Source organism: Sciurus vulgaris, assembly GCF_902686455.1.
Source record: "Sciurus vulgaris genome assembly, chromosome: 4".
Taxonomy (NCBI): Eukaryota; Metazoa; Chordata; class Mammalia; order Rodentia; family Sciuridae; genus Sciurus; species Sciurus vulgaris.
Window position 1 is genome coordinate 98,398,185 of NC_136464.1, and position 19,917 is coordinate 98,418,101.

Sequence of the window (19,917 nt, forward strand, 5' to 3'; positions counted from 1 at the left end):
GCAGCCACCATAATCTTTTTCCTCATTGTGCTCATTGTGAGTTAAACTTATTTATTCACATTTTCCAAAGTTAGAATAATTTTTATTTTCAATAAAACAATATAGCTAATCTCTGGGATACAAATTTACTATTTGGTTAAGTTAGGATATTTGACCTTTTTAGTGTTCCACATATAAACTTTGTATAAATCATACAAATATAAATAGGAGGGGTGATTTCTGGGAGCTGTTTCTTTACTTTGTTCTTGAATTAAGATCAGCTTCTCTCAAATCCTAGGATCTAATATGTTTTAAGATGAGCTATCATGAATGTCATGCCGTCTATTTTATATTTTATTGTTATTTATTAATGTTTTTGTGCAGGGGATCAAAGCCAGGACCTCTCAAATGCTAGGTAACCAACCACCTTGCTACTGAGCTAGATCTCCAGCTCATGTCAACTATTTTATAACTTTTGTATCAAAATTGTTTGATTAGACTTCCAGTGTTGGTATTTACCCATTAACATGGGAGCAAGATACTACTCCATGTACTTCTGTGTACAAACCATTTTTAAAAACATTCTTTTATTGGGTGACTCTCCAGGATGACATTTTGAATGCAAAACAAAACAAAACCAACAGTACACACATTCTTCTTCCTGCTGTATTGTTATCACTGAATTATCAGTGAATTCTAAACACCTGTCACGGTTTTATTGTACAAGGTATCTTACCATTCCAGTATTTAGCCAATTTAATTACAACTCTTTAAACACTAGCAGGTCACTGTCAACATTTAAAAAATTAGTACATTTGTCTTATTTTAATAAAGCTTGCTTCACAGATGATCTTATGGAGACTCCTAGATATCAAAAAAAACCTGTTCAGAAAGAGTCATCTGTTTCTTTTGGATCAAAAGCAGGTATTGTAACAACTCTGAGCTTAATGGGCAGTTTTCTCTGAGTGGTAACTGTTATTTGACAATTGTCACCCCAGTTACACATATTTATCTCTTTACCCTAACCTTAATATGTATATTGTTCTTGGTAATCTATGTATATATTTAAAATTTATATATATGTTTAGTTTCTATTATATATCTGTAGTTGCCTCTATTCAATTCCATGACTTCTAGTCTGTTAAAAAGTTATATATTAATTTGTTCCAAAAAATAATTCCTTTATATTAAAAATATTTTGTGACACTTTTCCATACCCTATTCCTATTCCATCCAATCCCTCTTTCCCTCCTATAGGTTTTTATGCATACAAAAATAAATACATACAAAACATAGCATACTATACATCCTGTTTTTGGCATTCCTCCCTTAACATTACACTTTGGAGATTTTTTCTGGCTTTTCTTCCCTTTTTTCCCTATACTGGTGAGTGAACCCAGGGCCTTAACACATGCTAGACAAGTTCTCTGCTACTGAGAAATATCCCCATCCCTTTTTATTTTGAGACAGGATCTTGCTGAATTGCCCAGGCTGGCTTCTAACTTTTGATCCTCCTCCTTTAGTCTCCCAAATAACTGGGATTACAGGCATGTGCAACCACATCCAGCTACTTTGGAGATCTTTCTGTATCAGTAGAAATGCTTGATTTAATTGCTTCTATTTATAGAAAAAAATTTTCAGTGTCATTACCTTTCTCTGTTTACCCTTCACCAAAGCTCACTCATAGTTCCCTAAATGCTGTTTGGTACTTTGGCCAGACCTTATTACATATATCTCTTGCCTAATATGACTTGAGATTCATAGTGACTGTGAGCTGTATTGGTATTTTAGATATGGTATGGACTGATCTGGCTTTTGTGGGTTGTCCTAGTAACCTAATCATTATCAATGAGGTTCTGAGTTCCAGATAGGTTTGTAAATAAACTATGAAGTTTTATAATAAGGTGAATTTACAGAATAGTCTATGACTTTAGAATCGACCTACCACATGAACTATGATTTCACTTACAGACGTATTTTGCAAGTTGAACGAAGTATTTGCATTTCAGGTTGCTAAAGAATTCATTGTTTAAAGTGACATTTGTTCTGTGAGGCTTTTTGAATTTAAACACTATGTTGGAGCCTAAGTATTCTAGACTTTCAGTACTTCTAGACATTTAATCTTTTAAAGGACATTGCAGTTGTTCATCTTTCATGAATTCTCTCCTAGCTTCATGTTTTAATAATGTCGTTTAAATATTGATTTATACCCAGGTTCTCCAGAGCTAGTTTTTGTAAGCCATGTAGTACATCCTTGCCACTTCTATATTCGGAAATATTCACAAATAAAAGATGCAACAGTATTGGAAAAGAAGGTGAATCAAATTTGCAGTAAGAATTTACATCTTGATCCTTCAGACATTTTGGAGCTAGGTAATAAAATATTACTATAAGTTAAAATATTAAGTTTATGTAAATATTGTCATATTTGTTCAACCCACATAGACTTGATATAAAAGATTTTGGCTTCAAGTTAAATAAGCATAAAGTTTGGGAATTAACATAAATTATTTAGGTAAGTTAGCTAAGGATTAAAGTTGAATGTTGGTACGTTTTTAGAGTGAGATACCTCTACTGTGTAGTTGAATGAATTGCTTTTTAATTTATAAGACCCACAACTGGTTATGTAGGCTGCCCTCTTGTTTCTAAGTTGAGTCTTTGTATATTTCAGTTCCTTGCTTTCTGTGCATGCGTGTTGGACCTAACATTGAACACTTCAGTAAGATTCAGGAAACCTGTGGCATCCATTCCTAGGGCCCTTCAAAGGGTTATTAGTAAACACAGTTTATTTTAAATCTAAGAGTATTTGAATTTGCCATGGTTTAGGCTTCCATTACAAGTAATTTCCTGGTAATATTGATGATTAAATTCAATTATTATACTCTTGAAGCTCTGATTTCTTTGATGTATTAAAAAGCCATTTTTCTCAATGCCTATAAGTGACCAATATCAAAAAAAGTATTATCTGTGTAGCCTTATGATGTTTCTTTTAAATGGTCACTAACTCTCAGCTTGTTTTTGTAGCTTTTCAGAATATCAGGAGAATATCAAAAGTCTAGGATCATCATATAATTCTGACAATGAATACCTTTAGAACTTAATTATTTAATATTTGGTATCTAAGAGGAGGGAAATGTATTAAACTTAGCTTTCATAATTACATATAATTCTCTAAAATTACATGTCCAAAATAATGCAATTTATATTCAGAAAATATTCTTAGAGAGCCAAAATCTCATTTTTAAGGTGTTAATGATAATTGTTTGCAAAATAAATATAGTTGATTTACATACTTGTTTACACCTGGCAAAAGTAGTGAAAAGGAAAGAAATGCGATAGAGCTTATCCTTTGGCCTGCCTGTGTGCTTTATGATGAAGAGTAGCAAACATTTTCTCGAGCTTTTATCTATTTCAAAATAGTTTCATAGAATATATTTTAAAACTAAAAGAATATTGATCACATAGTGCATCAAAATAAGAGAGGGTCACTGATAATCTGAAAGCCAATCAAATGTTTTAGGAAAACTTAAATAAAATTAGATGGGACCCCAATGTGCCTTTCAGCCATCCTGTTTTTATAACATACACAGAGGAGAATACAGCATTTCTCTATATATAATCAATGACCAAGGCTTACCAAAGTTATCTCCAATTCATAGCTTAGTTGTTAAGAGATTGGGCTTCAGGACTACCAGGGTTTTCTTTGCTACCTTGTATAAATAAGCAGGTGGTTGCTATGTTTGCAACCTCTCTGCCTCTAGGTAGGTAGAAAATGGGACAATTCCTTTCTTGTTCATCATAAATAATCATGGCCAGCACCCATAAAATGAAAGATAGGTTAGCTGGGCATGGTGGTACATGCCTGTAATTCCAGCAACTTGGGAGACTGAGGCAGAAGGATTGCAAACTTTGAAGCCAGCTTGGGTATCTTTATGAGATCCTGTCTCAAAATATAAAGGAGTGGAGGTGTAGCTCAATGGCAGAGCACCCTGGGTTTAATTCTCAGTACCTCAAAAAAACCAAAGAACCAAAGACAGGTTTACAAGAGAAAAACATAACAAATTTATTAATGTGCACATGTACAAGGAGGCGGTGCAAAACATGAAACTAAAGGAAATGAAGAAGAAACGAAAGTTGCAACAAAGGATGTTTTATTATGCAAATAAAGTCTCATAGGTAATCTTTGGGAGCTGTGCTCAAAATAATCAATAAAAAACCTATCTGGGCAAGGTGATGACTTATTCTTCTCTCTTTCTGGTGATTAATCTTTCCTGGTTATCTGATAAGATTCCTACAGAGAAGTTTTCTCACATCAGATAAGGGAACTTTGGAGAATCAGCCACTTCATGCACTGGAGGGAAAAATAAGGGAAAGTTAGAGACCTTGATTTATTTTTATTTTTATTTTTATTTTTTAGGTATTAGGGATTAAACACAGGGGTGCTTTACCACTGAGCTACATCCCCAGTCCTTTTTACTTATTTATTTTTTATTTTGAAACAGGGTTTTGCTAAATTGCTGAGGCCATTCTTGAACTTGTGATCCTTCTGCCTAAACTTTCAGAGTAGCTGGAGTAACTGGGATGATAGTGGTACACCACTGCATCTGACCTTGATTCTAAGCTTGATTCTTTAGCTCAGCTTGTCCAAATGCCACACTTGAAGATATGGTTTTTCAAGACGCCAAACCACCCTGTGGTGGAAGTACTGCCTTTATAGGGTTATTGTTGAGATTGAGTAGATTCAAACATAAAAGAATGAGAACATTGTCAACCCATACTAAGCATTCCTATTCAGGACTCTTTCTTTTGTCATCTTCTTCTTTTTCCTGGTTAATTTATAACCTATCTGGTCCCTTCTTAAGGTATTCCTCTATTGCTAAGTCCTTAGTTCATTCTCTCCTTCTTGAAAGACACTGGGTATTAATTAATTTGGGCATTTTATATGTTGCCTTTCATTGTTTCCTTTCACTCCCCTATACTAGGAAAAGGTCATTGTTTCTTCCTTATTTCAAACCTTACTGTGTGTATATCTATAGATGTGTATACACCCATGAGGCTAGATGGTTTTCAGTGTTAAGTACAGTGTATTGTAGAATTTATTCACCTATATCTCTTCCTTGAGTTTCTTGATGGCAAGACAGTCTTGTTTATCTGTATTAATGTAGTTCATGAAACAGTTTCTTATCATTTGACTACTGACTTGGTATTCTCATTTAGCTTGTAGATTACATAATACACTACCTTATATCCTTCTCATAGCACTTGATACAATACTATATCATCAGTAAATATATGAGTTAAAACTTAGTTGTAGAACTAAGCTGTATTTCTAAATTAGAACTCTGTGAGATGTCTTTCTTAACTTTAATAATTATTTGTTTCCCACCTTACTTAGGTGCAAGAATATTTGTGAACAGTATTGAAAATGGAATGTGGTGTCGAGGAACTATCACTGAATTAATTCCAATAGAAAGTAAAAATATTAGAAAACCCTGTAGTCCAACCAAATTCTCAGTCCGTGAAGTTGCACTAATACAAATATTCATGGTAGATTTTGGAAATTCTGAAGTCCTAATCGTCACAGGGTATGATATTCTATAATTATGTGTTTCTGGCCTGCTTAGGCATGTTTTGGGGGGGGCAAATTAAAAAATGAAGATTAGAAAAAGGTAAAGAGAAGTAATTTGTCATTCTTCTCTTCCAAATCATATTGTTTATTGTTTTGCTTATGAAATTTGTCTTACTAAAGAGTAAAATTGTATTTATCAGTATTACTAGATGAGGAGCTTGGGAAAGGACCTTTTTGATGTACTCTTAAGTTTGTGTGTGTGTTACAGTTTTTAAATGCTTTTATTATTGCATTACAGTTATGCATAATAGTGGGATTCATTTTGACATAATCATACATGCATGAATTTAATTTGTTCCATTTTGGTCCTCAGTGCTTCCTCTTTCCTCCCCTCATCCTAACACCATTCCCTTTCCTGTACTCTACTGGTCTTCCTTTTTAATTTTTTTTAATTGGTGCTTTATGGATATACATAAAAGTGGAATTCACCATGATATATTTATTCATGTGATGTACTCCAAATTTAAGAACTCTTCTTATGTTGCTTCATAGCAGAAAATAATGCACAGAACTGACTCAAAAGCAAATGATTTGTCACAGGATGATTGAGTAAAATGTTTAATCATATTTCTGTAATTTGATTACATGATGTTAAAATACCATATTGTCTAATGCACTCACGATGTTCAAAAATGTTTCCTAGATCTTCTAGGAAAAGAAAATTAAATGATTCTGTGGTAATGACCAGTATTGACTATAATATGGTTACTTTTTCAAATGGTCATAGCTTTAAAAATGAACAGATCTATATGGGAGGGATAGTCATTTTCCTTTTTAAACTGAATGGGTATTTGAAAGTTCAAATAAAAGTAGATGAGATTTAATTCTGTGGATAGAAATAGTCTCTGTGCTTACAAAAGCTAAATTAATTTTGTATACTAAGAAAGCATGAATTTGGAATATAGTTTTCTATGAGATTTAATTGAAGGAAATTACCCTAATAAATGCATACCTTAAAAAGAGAAAGCAAGTGCAAGTTTAAAGCATACTTTCAGTGAATATTATTTGAATTTCTTCTAGAGTTGGTGATACCCATGTAAGACCAGAACACATTGCCGAGCAGCATATACTAAATGATTTATGTCTGGTTCTGAGGAAGTCTGAACCATATATTGAAGGACTGGTGAAAGATTTCCCACCTTTAGCATACCCATGCTCGTTAAAAGACATTGTTCCACATAATTCAGTAAGTGAGACTTAAATTATTTCTTTTTCAGAGACTAAATTTTTCTATCTTAGCTATGTATTACCAATGAGATTACTGAGGATGGGCTTACAGAATCAGTTATCTTGGTATCATTTTGCATAATAAGCTATTAGTGCCAGTAAGAAAGAAAATGAACTTCAGCTTTCATAATTGAAAGTATTCTTGTCTAGGGATGTAGCTCAGTGGTAGAATACTTACCTAGCATGCTCTAGGCCCTGAGTTTAATTCCCAGTACTGGAAAAAAGTTAAAAATAAATAAATATAAGCACATATATATGTATACACACACACACACACACACACACACACACACACACACATTTATACACACATACATGTATTTTTGTACCAGGGATTGAACCCAGGGGCACTTAACTGCTGAGTCAAATCCCCAGCCCTTTTTATTTTTTAATTTTGAGACAGGGTCTCTTGAAGTTGATTAAGGCCTCACTAAGTTGCTGAGGTGGGCTTCAAACTTGCAATCTTCTGCCTCAGCTTCCTGAACTGCTTGGACTACAGGTGTGCACCACCATGACTGACAAATAATATTCTTAATGAGAATTGAATTGAATTGAATAAATGTAAATGAGCAAAGTACTAGATGAAATATCCAAATATATATTTAAATACATTTAAAATATGGTATGGTGTGTATTTTTATACATTATTTCCTATTTCCACATCTGTTCATTACTTGCAGCTCATATTATATTCTGCTTTGAATTATTTATGAAATATCTGTTCCCCTAGAAAGATTGAAAACTCCTAGGAGACTGGAATTGTGTGTAACCATATATGTTGAGCAGTTCTATTGTTGTAAGGTCTATGAAAGCAAGAGTCTGTTTTTGCCAATTATTGCATTTTCAACACTTAGCAGATCTGCCACAGGATACACCTTCAACAAATATTTAAAAGAATAAATGAATGAAAAAGTAAAAGGAAACATATAGAACTATTAGCATTGGTGGTTTCCTCAAGATAAAGACATTATTTTCTTTTATGCCTTTTACATTTTCTGGGTTTAGTTGTTAACAAATTTTTGGTTTTGACCCTTAGGTATGGATAATTAAGTGTTTAATATCAACTTAAAACTTTTTTCCAATGGGTGACTATTTTCCTTTATCATTTAAGTAGCATATACCTCATATATTGCTGGTAATAGAAGCTCAATTAAACTGATAATGATTGTAAATATTTTATGTAGTACAGGCTTACATTATACATTCAAAATTATCTTTGAAATTTTCATGACTTCAGTGAAAAATTTATAAGCAGAACTTTTGTTCTAACCTCATTATAATTTTCATGTTAATATCCAAAAGCAAAATTATATTCTGCAGTGAAACTGCTTATAAACACTGTAAGAATACATTTATAAAAAATCAAAGTATGCACACATTTTACATACCTCAGCTATCTTTTCAATGTGTGTGCTTGGTTCATTGCCTTTCCTCAAAGTTGCAGACTGATAGGTACAAAGCTAATTCAGATATAACATTAGAGATAATTATAATTACTTTGGAATTTTACTTTTTTACTTTTTCATAGAGCAAAGGCTGGGAAGAGGAAGCTAAAGTGGAATTTTTGAAAATGGTAAATAACAAGGCTGTTTTAATGAAAGTTTTTAGAGAAGAAAATGGTGTGCTTATTGTAGATCTGCAGAAACCACCAACAAATAAAATAAGCAGTGATATGCCTGTGTCTCTTAGAGATGCATTAGTTTTTATGGAACTAGCACGGTAAGTAACTTGTTAAAACTTACATATTCTTCGTGATTATAGCTGTATATAGAAATACTAGTTTTACCTTTTAAAATCAGGGGCTCTAGAGTGAATCTTAACATATCCTTAGAGGTTAAAAATATTGCTGACAACATTTTCTAAGTATACTTATTGTCTGAAAACTGCATTTAATTAATTTGGTTTAAAGAAAGAAAAATTAAGGTAGCTCAAAAGAAAAATAAGTATTGATACTAACATTTTGTTTTTACTCTTGATAACTTCACAAACAGGCCTACAAGTATTTCAAGAATTATTGTTTTTTCTGTTTCTAACTTAAATTTTCTAGCCTTTGGAATGAGTTCATGATCACTAATCCAGATTTAATATCTGAATCTGGGTTAGATATTTAATTTTTCTTTATTTCTGATGAACAAAAAGATGATTTAATAACCGTAGAGATAGTAGATGATCCTAACTTTCTGTGTTGGGTTATTAAATGACGTCTAGAAATGACCCAAGGAGATGCCATTCTAGAAAAACCAAAGTAAAGGGCTGAGGTTGTCAAGACACACAGAGACCCCCTCAGCTGACCTCACTAAGCACTACCACAGACCACAGCTATCAGTGCAATTGAAAGTTAGAGTAGAAACAGCATTAAGTGTGACTGTATCATGCTATGCCAGCTCTGAAATGTTCTGACACAAATTTGAAGGTTAATCTACTAAGTTCATATTTAACTTTGTTCAATAATTGTATTAATTTACCAACCGAGATAGATCAGTTGGTAGAGTGCTTGCCTTGCAAGCACAAGTGCAAGTCCCCAGCACTGCAAAAAAGAAAAAAAAAAAAGTAATAAGTTAGAGAAATTGGAAAGGGAATACTTTTGGTAAATAAATTGCTATATGTAGAAGCTCTTTCTTCAGATCAAGCCATTGAGAGGAGAAATTTTTAAATTTACATTTTAAGAAAAATGTAATTTTCTTTACATTTTTAATTATGTTTTTAATTAGTTTTAGATCACAGTCACCAATAAGTCACACTGAAAAAAATATGACTTTATGCTATCATCCACCTATTTTGCCTAAAGAAATGACAGATGTTTCTGTTATGGTTTGTCATATAAACAGTCCTACTGATTTCTACCTTCAGTTGGTAAGTAAATAATGTTTGAAATTTTTTAAAAATTAAGTAGAAATATGTAATAGGAATTAGTGTCCATGTCCAGTATAAAAGAGTAAATAAACCATTGTCAACTTTCTATGTATTTCTATATTCTTTAATCAAGAAGTTCATAGTAAATTCAAAGAACTCTTCATCCTGTTAGTGGAAGATGGAGGGAAAAGGACAGTGATTCAAACCTAATATATAAGTAATTCTTGTTACCTTCTGAAATCTGGAGACTAAGAAAGCACATAGAGCTAGTTCATCATTAAAAAGATGAACTTTCTTCTGACCATGTACATCTGAGAATCACTACTAGGTAATTTTCTGAATTTAAACATCAAAATATATTAAAAAGTTTGAATCTATCCCAATTTTTTTTTCACAGCAGGAACTTGTTTATTGAGTATCCCAATTATTGATTCCTGCTTTTATTTCTTGTGCTTTTGGAGTCATGTTAAGGAAATCTGGTCCTAAGCCAACATGGCAAAGATTTGGAACTACTTTATCTTCTATTAGGTGCAGGATCTCTAGTCTTGACTTTTGTGCAGGGTGAGAGAGAGGGGTTTAGTTTTATTATGGATTTCAAGTTTTCCTCTCACCACTTGAAAGGACTATCTTTTCTCCATTGTATGTCTTTTGCACTTTTGTCTAGTATGAGATTGCTGCATTTATGTGGGTTTGTCTCTGTGTCTTCTGCTGTGTACCATTGGTCTACCTGTCTATTTTGGTGCCAAAACCATGCCATTTTTGTTACTGTTGCTCTGTAGTATAGTTGAAGGTCTGGTATTGTGATACACCTGCTTTGCTCTTCCCACTAAGGATTACTATAGCTATTCTGGGTCTCTTATTCTTCCAAATGAATTTCATGATTGCTTTCTCTATGAGATATGTCATTGGGATTTTAATAGCAATTGCATTGAATTTGTATGATGCTTTTGATAATATGGCCATTTAGATAATATTAATTCTGCCTATCCAAGAATGTGGGAGATCTTTCCATCTTCTAAGGTTTTTAATTTCTTTCTTTAGTGTTCTGTAGTTATTGTAGAGGTCTTTCACCTCTTTTTGTTAGATTGATTCCCAAGTTTTTTTTTTTTTTAAAGTGGGGTAGTGTTCCTGATTTCTCTTTCAGAGGGTTCATCACTTATGAATAAAAATGCATTGGATTTAAGAGTGTTGATTTTATATCCTGCTACTTTACTGAATTCATTCATGAGTTCTAGAAGTTTTCTGGTGGAATTTTTTGGCTCCTCTAAATATAGAATCATGTCATCAGCAAATAGTGATAGTTTGAGTTCTTTTCCTATTCATATTCCTTTAATGGAGTTGGAGAATATCATGCTAAGTGAAATAAGCCAATCCCAAAAAACTAAAGGCCGAGTGATTTCTCTGATAAGTGGACGATGATACATAACGGCGAAGGTGGGGTAAGGGAAGAATGGAAGAAGAATGGATTTTGAAGAGGAAAATGAGGGGTGGGGAAGGTGTCAGTTGAGAAGGAAAGATAATAGAGTGAGACAAACAACATTACCCTATGTACATGGAAGATTACACAAATGGTATGACTCTACTTCGTGTACAACCAGAAAAATATTAGTTGTACCTCATTTGTGTACAATGAATCAAAATTTTTTTAAAAAGTGAAAAAAAAAATATATTTAAACACCAAAGGAGATTCAAGATGGCGGACTAGAGGGTGGCTGCGTTTCGTGTTGCTCCAGGACTCAGGACTCAAGAAGAGGAGATATAGAGAGACTTGGGACCAACTCAAAGCAGCCGGGGGAGTGTCTCCCATTGGGCAGGCGTCCCGGACGGGGCGGTAGCCCCAAAAACAGGGAACTTTATGAAGTAGAGCTGCCGGCGAGACGCCCCTCCCCCCGCTGGAGCAGTGAACGCGGACAACTGGGAGCATCGAAAAGGAGGCCGCTCGGCACAGCGCTTGGACTCAGCACAACCCACCCGGGCTCTGGGAGGCTGCCCAAAGGAGAAGGTGCTTGGTGAGCTGTTTGGACTGAAAGCGACCACCCCGAACACAGGGGGCTGCCCAGAGGAGAAGGAGAAATACGGGCTCGGCACGTCACTTGGAATTGGAGCAGCTGCGCCAGGGCTCTGGGCGGCTATCCGGTGGAACAGCGTGGTGAGTGGTTTGGTCCCAGAGCATCCGCTCCTGAACACAGGGGGGTTGTCTGGAGAAGGAGGAGGAGTGCGGCGGGGTGCTTGGGCTCGAAGTGACTGCACCAGGGCTACGGGTGGCAGTCGGGACAAGAAGGTGCACAGTGAGTTCCTGGGACTCGTGACGCACCAGATCTCTGGGTGACTGCCTGGCGGAGAAGGAGGTGCGTGGTGGGTCACTTGGACTTAGAGCGACTGCAGGGAACACCAGGTGGCTGCCGGAGGAAAAGGTGTGTGGCGGGTCACTGGGACTCGAAGCGATTGTAAGGGGCTCCAAGTGCCTGCTCAGAGGAGGGGCCGCATAGCCAGGCGAAAAGTGCAGAGCAGGGTCCCAGGGCCTAGGTGGCTTCTTGGTGGAAGAGCCCCACAGACAAACTGAGGGACGGAGCGAAGGCTCCAGGTCTGCAGGCACCTTCTCTGAGGAGAGGCAGCCTAAGGAGATTCATCTGCGAAGGGCGAGGCTTCCAGGCCCAGGAGGTAGGTCCGGGTCCCTGGGAACATTGCAGAAGAAGGCTGCCCAGCCCAGGCGGTAGTTGTGAATTGAACGGAACCTCTGGGAGGGAAACCGACCAGCGAGACCTCCCCACTGGGTGAGTCCTCCCTGTGGGGTGAGGTTCTCCCAAAAGGACTGTAAAATCAGAGACACAGACCCAAACTGGACTTGCATCAGCCCACATCCTACTTCCCCTTTGGATGACCATTCATCAGCAAGTGAAGGTACCTCTGCCCACTAGCAGGGAATATACCCCACCGGAAGGCCACCTCCACTAGGGAGTCGGCTTCCTTGTGGAGCCCCGCATTATCAACTTCCTCCAAAACTTCAGGCTACTGAAGGCTAAGAGGGGATATACTAGAAAGCTTCAGGGATATTATAAGACAATAGAGGAAATCTGCAATATCACAGCGGTCAACTGATACCTGAACAATATGAGAAAACAAGGAAAGAAAATGCTGCAAACAAATCTAGATGGTACATCAATGAAACCTAACGACAGCATGGCAGAAGAAATGACAGGGAGTTCAGAATGTACATAATTAAAATGATCAGGGAAGCAAATGACAAGATGCAAGAGCAAATGCAGGCACTGAATGATCGCACCAATCGACAGTTAAAAGAGCAAATACAGGAAGCAAAAGATCATTTCAATAAAGAGTTAGAGATATTAAAAAAAAACAAACAGAAATCCTTGAAATGAAGGAAACAATAAACCAAATTAAGAACTCCATAGAAAGCATAACCAATAGAATAGAACACCTGGAAGACAGAACATCAGATATTGAAGATAAAATATTTAACCTTGAAAACAAAGTTGAACAAACAGAGAAGATGGTAAGAAATCATGAACAGAATCTCCAAGAACTATAGGATATCATGAAAAGGCCAAACTTAAGAATTATTGGGATTGAGGAAGGCTTAGAGAAACAGACCAAAGGAATGAACAATCTATTCAATGAAATACTATCAGAAAATTTCCCAAATCTGAAGAATGAAATGGAAGATCAAGTACAAGAGGCTTATAGGACTCCAAATATACAAAATTACAACAGACCCACACCAAGGCACATTATAATGAAAATACCTAACATACAAAATCAAGACAGAATTTTAAAGGCCGCAAGAGAGAGGAATCAAATTACATTCAGGGGGAAACCAATACGGATATCAGCAGATTTTTCAATCCAGACCCTAAAAGCTAGAAGGGCCTGGAACAACATTTTTCAAGCCCTGAAAGAAAATGGATGCCAACCAAGAATCTTATACCCAGCAAAACTTACCTTCAAATTTGACGATGAAATAATCCTTCCATGATAAACAAAAGCTAAAAGAATTTACAAAAAGAAAGCCAGCATTACAGAACATTCTCAGCAAAATATTCCATGAGGAAGAGATGAAAAACAAAGAAACAAATCAGCAATGGGAGGAACTATCCTAAAGGAATTGTCAAATAAAGGAAGAACCAAGTCGTCTCAAAATAAATAAATAAATAAAATGAACCAAATGACCGGGAATACTAATCATATCTCAATAATAACCCTGAATATTAATGGCCTGAACTCATCAATCAAAAGACATAGACTGGCAGATTGGATCAAAAAGAAAGATCCAACAATATGTTGCCTGCAAGAGACTCACCTCGTAGAAAGAGATACCCATAGACTAAAGGTAAAAGGATGGGGGAAAACATACCATGCACATGGACTCAGCAAAAAAGCTGGGGTATCCATCCTCATTTCAGATAATGTGGACTTCAAGTCAAAACTAGTCAGAAGGGATAAAGAAGGACATTACATACTGCTTAAGGGAACCATAAATCAGCAAGACATAACAATCATAAACATCTATGCCCCAAACAGTGGCTCATCCATGTATGTCAAACAAATCCTTCTCAATTTCAGAAACCAAATAGACCATAACAGAATAATACTAGGTGATTTTAACACGCCTCTCTCACCACTGGACAGATCTTCCAAACAAAAATTGAACAAAGAAACCATAGATCTCAATAACACAATCAATAATTTAGACTTAATGGACATTTATAGAATATACCATCCAACCAAGAGCGAATCCACTTTCTTCTCAGCAGCACATGGATCCTTCTCTAAAATAGACCATATATTATGCCACAAAGCTAATGTAAGCAAATACAAGAAGATAGAGACACTACCTTGTATTCTATCAGATCATAATGGATTGAAGTTAGAAATAAATGAAAGATTAAAAAACAGAAGCTACTCCAACACCTGGAGATTAAACAATATGCTATTACATGATGAATGGATAACAGAAGATATTAGGAAGGAAATTAAAAAATTCTTAGAGGTAAATGAGAACAAAGAAACATCATATCAAAATCTTTGGGACACTATGAAAGCAGTACTTAGAGGAAAATTTATTTCATGGAGCGCATTCAATAAAAGAAGTAAAAATCAACAAATAAACAACCTAACACTACAGCTCAAAGCCCTAGAAAAAGAAGAACAGACCAACACCAAAAGTAGTAGAAGACAGGAAATAGTTAAACTCAGAGCTGAAATCAACGAAATTGAAATAAAAGAAACAATACAAAAAATTGACAAAATAGTTGGTTCTTTGAAAAAATAAACAAAATTGATAAACCCTTAGCCACTCTAACAAAGAGAAGACGAGAGAAAACCCAAATCACTAAAATTCGGAATGAACAAGGAAATATCACAACAGACACGACTGAAATACAAAACATAATTAGAAGCTATTTTGAAAATCTATATTCCAACAAAATAGAAAATTTCGAAGACATCGACAGGTTTCTAGAGACATATGAATTGCCTAAATTGAACGAGGAGGACATACACAATTTAAATAGAACAATTTCAAGTAATGAAGTAGAAGAGGTCATCAAAAGCCTACCAACAAAGAAAAGTCCAGGACCAGATGGGTTCTCAGCCGAGTTCTACAAAACCTTTAAAGAAGAGCTCATTCCAGTACTTCTCAAAGTATTCCATGAAATAGAAGAGGAGGGTACCCTCCCAAACTCATTCTATGAAACCAATATTACCCTGATACCCAAGCCAGACAGAGACAAATCGAGGAAAGAAAATTTCAGACCGATATCATTAATGAACATTGACGCAAAAATTCTCAATAAAATTTTAGCAAATCGCATACAAAAACATATTAAAAAGATAGTGCACCACGATCAAGTGGGTTTTATCCCAGGGATGCAAGGTTGGTTCAACATCCGGAAATCAATAAATGTAATTCACCATATCAATAGACTTAAAGTCAAGAATCACATGATTATTTCAATAGATGCAGAAAAAGCATTTGATAAAATACAGCACCCCTTCATGCTCAAAACACTAGAAAAAATAGGGATAGTGGGAACATTCCTTAACATTGTAAAGGCCATCTATGCTAAGCCCATGGCTAATATCATTCTAAACGGTGAAAAACTGAAAGCATTCCCCCTAAAAACTGGAACAAGACAGGGATGCCCTCTTTCACCACTCCTATTCAATATCGTTCTTGAGACTCTAGCCAGAGCAATTAGACAGACCAAGGAAATTAAAGGAATACGAATAGGAAAAGAAGAACTCAAACTATCCCTATTTGCGGATGATATGATTATATACTTAGAGGAACCAGGAAATTCCACCAGAAAACTGTTAGAACTCATAAGTGAATTCAGTAAAGTGGCAGGTTACAAGATCAATGCTCATAAATCCAATGCATTTTTATACATAAGTGATGAATCCTCAGAAAGAGAAATTATGAAAACTACCCCATTCACCATAGCATCGAAAAAAATAAAATACTTGGGAATCAATCTCACAAAAGAGGTGAAAGACCTCTACAATGAGAACTGCAGAACACTAAAGAAAGATATTAAAGAAAACCTTAGAAGATGGAAAGATCTCCCATGTTCTTGGATAGGCCGAATTAATATTGTCAAAATGGCCATACTACCAAAAGTGCTATACAGATTCAATGCAATCCCAATGACGTACCTTACAGAAATAGAGCAAGCAATCATGAAATTCATTTGGAAGAATAAGAAACCCAGAATAGCTAAAGCAATCCTTCGCAGGAAAAATGAAGCAGGGGTTATCGCAATACCCGAACTTCAACTTTATTACAAAGCAATAGTAACAAAGACGGCATGGTACTGGTACCAAAATAGACAGGTAGATCAATGGTACAGAATAGAGGACACGGACACAAACCCAAATAAATACAACTTTCTAATACTAGACAAAGGCGCCAAAAATATGCAATGGAAAAAAGATAGCCTCTTCAACAAATGGTGCTGGGAGAATTGGAAATCCATATGCAACAGAATGAAACTAAACCCATATCTCTCACCCTGCACAAAACTCAACTCAAAATGGATTAAGGACCTTGGAATCAGACCAGAGACTCTGCAGATTATAGAAGAAAAAGTAGGTCCCGATCTTCAACATGTCGGCCTAGGACCAGACTTCCTCAACAGGACTCCCATGGCACAAGAAATAAAAGCAAGAATCAATAACTGGGATAGATTCAAACTAAAAAGCTTTCTCTCAGCAAAGGAAACTGTCAGTAATGTGAAGAAAGAGCCTACAGAGTGGGAGAATATCTTTGCCAATCATACTTCAGATAGAGCACTAATCTCCAGAATCTATAAAGAACTCAAAAAACTCTACACCAACAATACAAATAATCCAGTCAACAAATGGGCTAAGGAAATGAACAGACACTTCACAGAAGAAGATGTACAAGCAATCAATAAACACATGAAAAAATGTTCAACATCTCTAGTAATAAGAGAAATGCAAATCAAAACCACCCTAAGATTCCATCTCACCCCAATTAGAATGGCGATTATCAAAAATACAAGCAACAGGTGTTGGCGAGGATGTGGGGAGAAAGGTACACTCATACATTGCTGGTGGGGCTGCAAATTAGTGCAGCCACTCTGGAAAGCAGTGTGGAGATTCCTTAGAAAACTTGGAATGGACCCTCCATTTGACCCAGCTATCCCACTCCTTGGCCTATACCCAAAGGACTTAAAATCAGCATACTACAGAGATACAGCCATATCAATGTTCATAGCTGCTCAATTCACAATAGCCAGACTGTGGAACCAACCTAGATGCCCTTCAATTGATGAGTGGATAAAGAAACTGTGGTATATATATATACAATGGAATATTACTCACCATAAAGAATGACAAAATTATGGCATTTGCAGGCAAATGGATGAAATTGAAGAATATCATGCTAAGTGAGATAAGCCAATCTCAAAAAGCCAAAGGACGAATGATATCACTAATAAGTGGAGGATGATACATAATGAGGGGGAGGGAAGGGTTAATGTTAGGGTTAGAGTTAGGGTTAGGGAGGGGGCAAGTATGGAGGAAGAAAGTACTGTATAGAGGGTAAAGAGGGGTGGGAGGGGTGGGGGGAAGGGGAAAAAATAACAGAATGAATCAAACAACATTACTGTATGTAAATTTATGATTACACAAATGGTATACCTTTACGCCATGTACAAACAGAGAAACAACATGTATCCCATTTGTTTACAATAAAAAAAAAAAAGAAAAAAAAAACACCAAAATAGGCTTAAGCTCTTGATATGTGACCATGTATTTGTTTGGATAGCTAACAGTATTATTTCATCCTTATTGACCTCTGAGTGCTTTATATGAATTAACTCATCTTAAGGACCTTAAGAGTTTTATGGAAATTAACTCACTCACTGATCAACACAAAAGTTCTGTGAGAAAGATGCTGCTATCTCCATTTGGATTACCAAAGGGTACCTATCTGTGAAAGAGTAGAACCAGGATTAAACTGAGCTGTGAGCCTCAGAGCCTGTCGTTTCCAGTACTGCAGCATATTTTCTGGCTCCCTGGATAATTTGTGAAAACTGTTTATCTGGAACTAAGTTAGGATGTGCATTTTTCCCTTTCCTTCCCTCCCTTTCCTTTTCCTTCCTTTCATTTTTAAGAGTCTATTTAAAAATTATGAATACTAAGTATACTTAACATAAATTTGCAATTTTAACCATTTTTAAGTGTACAATTCAGTGCCATTAAGTACTTCCATAATTTTATTCAGCCGTTACCACCATCCATTTCCATAACACTTTCATTATCCAAACAGAAACTCCATGCCCATGAAACACTAACATCCCTTTTTCTCACTCCCAGCCCCCATAACTTCTATTCTTTCTATCTCTATGAATTTATCTCTTCTAAGTACCTCATAAATGGAGTCATATGATATTTTTCTTTTTTTGTCTGACATATTTCACTTAAGTATGTTTTCAGTGTTCATATATCAGAATTGGCATCAGAATTTCATTCCTTTTTACTTCCAAGTTGTTGGTTCTTTTGTGCCTGGCTAGCTTATATGTAGGGTAAGGGTGTGGAGTCAAGACCCAGACTCGGCAAGCAGGCTTGTGCTGAGCAGCCTGCAAACTCGTTTATTGCGGGAACAGCTATACATTTTATAGATTTCTTGCCCAATCACAATGTGCCATGGGGGATCAGACCACCAGGTTCCTCTATGGGTTCCCTTGGTAACACTGAATCAATTTGGGGCAGTTGTTTACTTTCCTTGGTAGCCCAAGCAGAAAGCTCCTCCCGCAAGTTTTCCTTACCCACTTGAGACGTTCACTGCTGCCAGCCAAGAACTAGGATTTCTCCCAACACTGAATGATATCCCATGTAAACATTTTGTTTATTCTTTCATCTGTTGATAGACACTTAGATTGAGTCTGTCTTTGGGCTGCTATGAATAAAAGCTGTTATGAATATTAGTTTTAAAAGTATCCATTTGGGTCCCTGTTTTTAGTTCTTTTATGTACCTAGGAGTGGAATTGCTAGATTTATGGAAATTCTGTGTTTAACTTTTCTGAGGAACTAACAAATTGTCTTTCATAGCAATAATACAATTTTATACCAACATCAGCAGCAAGGCACAGGCTTATAGTTTCTCGAGGTCTATTTTGTTTTCTGTTCTGTTCTGTGTTTCTAAATAATAGCCATCTTAGTAAGTGTGAAATAGTATCGCATTGTAGTTTTGATCTGCATTTCCCTATTAACTGGTGTTGTCATTGAGCATCTTTACATGTGTTTATTGGCCAAACGTACATCTTCGAAGAAATATTCAAGTCTTTGTTTTTTTAATTAAATTGCTGTGGTTGGGTTATAGGAGTACTTTCTGTATTCTAGTTATTAAACCTTTATCAGATATATGACTTAAAATATTTTCTCCCATCCTGTGGAGTTGTCTTTTTACTCTCAAAATTGTCCAGTGCGCCATAAAAGTTTTTAATTTTATGAAGCTCAATTTATTATTTCTTTTGTTGCTTGTGCTTTTGGTGTCATATCCAAGAAATCATTGCCAAATCTAACATTATGATGTCTTTTCCCTGTTTTCTTGTAAAAGTTTTGTAGTCATAGTTTCGGTTTTCTGTTTGCATTGTTGGGGGTTGAACCTAGGCCCTCATCATACACAGTAGGCAAGCACTCTACCACTGAACCAAAGTTCCCTATAGTTGTTAATTCCTACC

General features: G+C 35.8%; 1 protein-coding gene across 1 annotated transcript in view; it reads left to right on the top strand.

Annotated features, from left to right (window-relative positions):
• RNF17 (ring finger protein 17) overlaps positions 1-19,917 on the top strand; it is a gene marked incomplete at its 5' end in the record, with an annotated part of 117,782 nt that overhangs the window by 46,669 nt on the left and 51,196 nt on the right. The window contains 5 exons of the mRNA XM_079138814.1: positions 2,194-2,352; positions 5,375-5,564; positions 6,629-6,794; positions 8,364-8,554; positions 9,547-9,688. Of these exons, the coding sequence (XP_078994940.1) occupies positions 2,194-2,352; positions 5,375-5,564; positions 6,629-6,794; positions 8,364-8,554; positions 9,547-9,688 (848 nt within the window). The remainder of the gene's footprint in view (positions 1-2,193; positions 2,353-5,374; positions 5,565-6,628; positions 6,795-8,363; positions 8,555-9,546; positions 9,689-19,917) is intronic.